Source organism: Monoraphidium neglectum (genome assembly GCF_000611645.1).
Source record: "Monoraphidium neglectum strain SAG 48.87 unplaced genomic scaffold scaffold00235, whole genome shotgun sequence".
Lineage (NCBI taxonomy): Eukaryota > Viridiplantae > Chlorophyta > Chlorophyceae > Sphaeropleales > Selenastraceae > Monoraphidium > Monoraphidium neglectum.
The window spans coordinates 6,378-7,971 of NW_014013393.1; the positions used below are offsets into that span (position 1 = coordinate 6,378).

The window sequence follows — 1,594 nt, forward strand, 5'->3', positions numbered from 1 at the left end:
GTCCCGCTGCTGCTGCGAGCCACTGAGTTTTCGCTGGCAGAGCGGTTTCGCAAGGCGGGGATCCCGCTCGAGCTGCTGAACCAGCCGGGGCGGGCTGGGTTCGAAGGCGAGTAACGTCACCTTCTGCCCGATGCACCTCGTTTGGTGACCCGTGTGCTCGCTCAACGGCGCAAAGCATCAGAGAGCTGGAGCCACTCAGCCCTGGCAGAATCGCTAGCTTTCCAGGCGATTTGTGCACAGCCAACTTTTTTCGCAAACAATATAATTTGGGATGGGCTGTGGCACCGCGGGCGTTGACAGGTGGCATGGGTTGACCAGTCAACCCAGGATGCTGCAGGTGTTGCACAAACAAGCTGCTCACCGATGCTGCAAGACATGAACAGAGAGCCCAGAAGGTTCAAGCGCATGCTTGCGAATCATACATAGCTGTCCCAGGAAGTGGCGGCATCGCCACGCTTTGTGGATTTGCAGCAGCTGCACATTCCTTTGTTTCATCGTTGTGCGCACAACCTAGAGATCGAGCACCCAAACGTGCATTAGTGTGATTGAATGGTGTACAGTTGATAATGTTCACGTATTGAGGAGTCTTCCGTCACACGCGATCTACAGTACGCATATCAAAGGCATGCTCCCTGCTCGAGCCGCTTTTCGCCGTCTAAACCACGCAAATTGCGTCTGTGTCTCAGTAAACAAGTTGACTAGCAGTTGCAGGTCGACTGCTGCTCTGCGTTCGCCACTCCCCACACCACCAGCAGCAGCGGCGCACATTCTCGCCTCAGCGGCCGGCCGCGGCGGCGCCCTCTGCGGGCGCACGCAGCAGCCGCGGCGCCCCGTCATGGCATCCGCCAAGACAAAGCTCTCACAGGGCGAGCTGGCGCAGCAGTGCCTGGTGCGCGCTCCTGCCCCTGTGATCGACATCGGCGTCAACCTGGCAGATGACGCGTTCGACAAGGTCGGGGCTTGCAGCGGCGGCGCACCGCAGCATTGCAGTGCGCGTTACACTGCGGTGTCAGCTGACAATACAGCACGGCTTGGACCCTGGCTGCGTGCATGGGGAGGGGCTGCGGTGGCGAGGGGCCAGGCGGCGCCTGGGGCGCCGTTGCGGGACGGATGCGGTAGCGGTAGCGGCTGCCACGCGTGGAGCCGCTTCCTAGGTAGCTCGGCAGGGCGGGGCCTGCCCGGGAATCCCAGCACAACGGCGCATGCAGCAGGAATACCTCGCATGCATGGACCCCTGATCCACCACCCAAAACCTGACGAGTGCTTCGTAAGCAATCGTGGATAAATCATGGTTTGGGCACTGTCCTGTACTGCAGGACCGCGCCGAGGTCCTCTCCCGCGCCGCGGCCGCCGGCGTCGCCGCCATCATTGTCACCGGCTGCAGCGTGCGCTCCGCCGCCGCCGCCGCCGCTCTGTGCGACGGCGCCTCGCCGGTGCCGCTGTTCTTCACGGCGGGCGTGCACCCGCACAACGCCAAGGAGTGCGATGCATCGACGCTGGACGAGCTGCGGCGGCTGGCGCGGCACCCCAAGTGCGTCGCGATCGGTGAGCGGCGGGCAGACCTTGGTGGGGTTGGTTGGGGTGGGGTGCGGAG

General features: G+C 63.1%; 1 protein-coding gene across 1 annotated transcript in view; it reads left to right on the top strand.

The window, feature by feature from the left end:
* MNEG_2154 (hypothetical protein) overlaps window positions 1-1,594 on the top strand; it is a gene marked incomplete at both ends in the record, with an annotated part of 7,737 nt that overhangs the window by 4,306 nt on the left and 1,837 nt on the right. Inside the window, 2 exons of the mRNA XM_014049365.1 lie at window positions 818-952; window positions 1,317-1,545. Of these exons, the coding sequence (XP_013904819.1) occupies window positions 818-952; window positions 1,317-1,545 (364 nt within the window). The remainder of the gene's footprint in view (window positions 1-817; window positions 953-1,316; window positions 1,546-1,594) is intronic.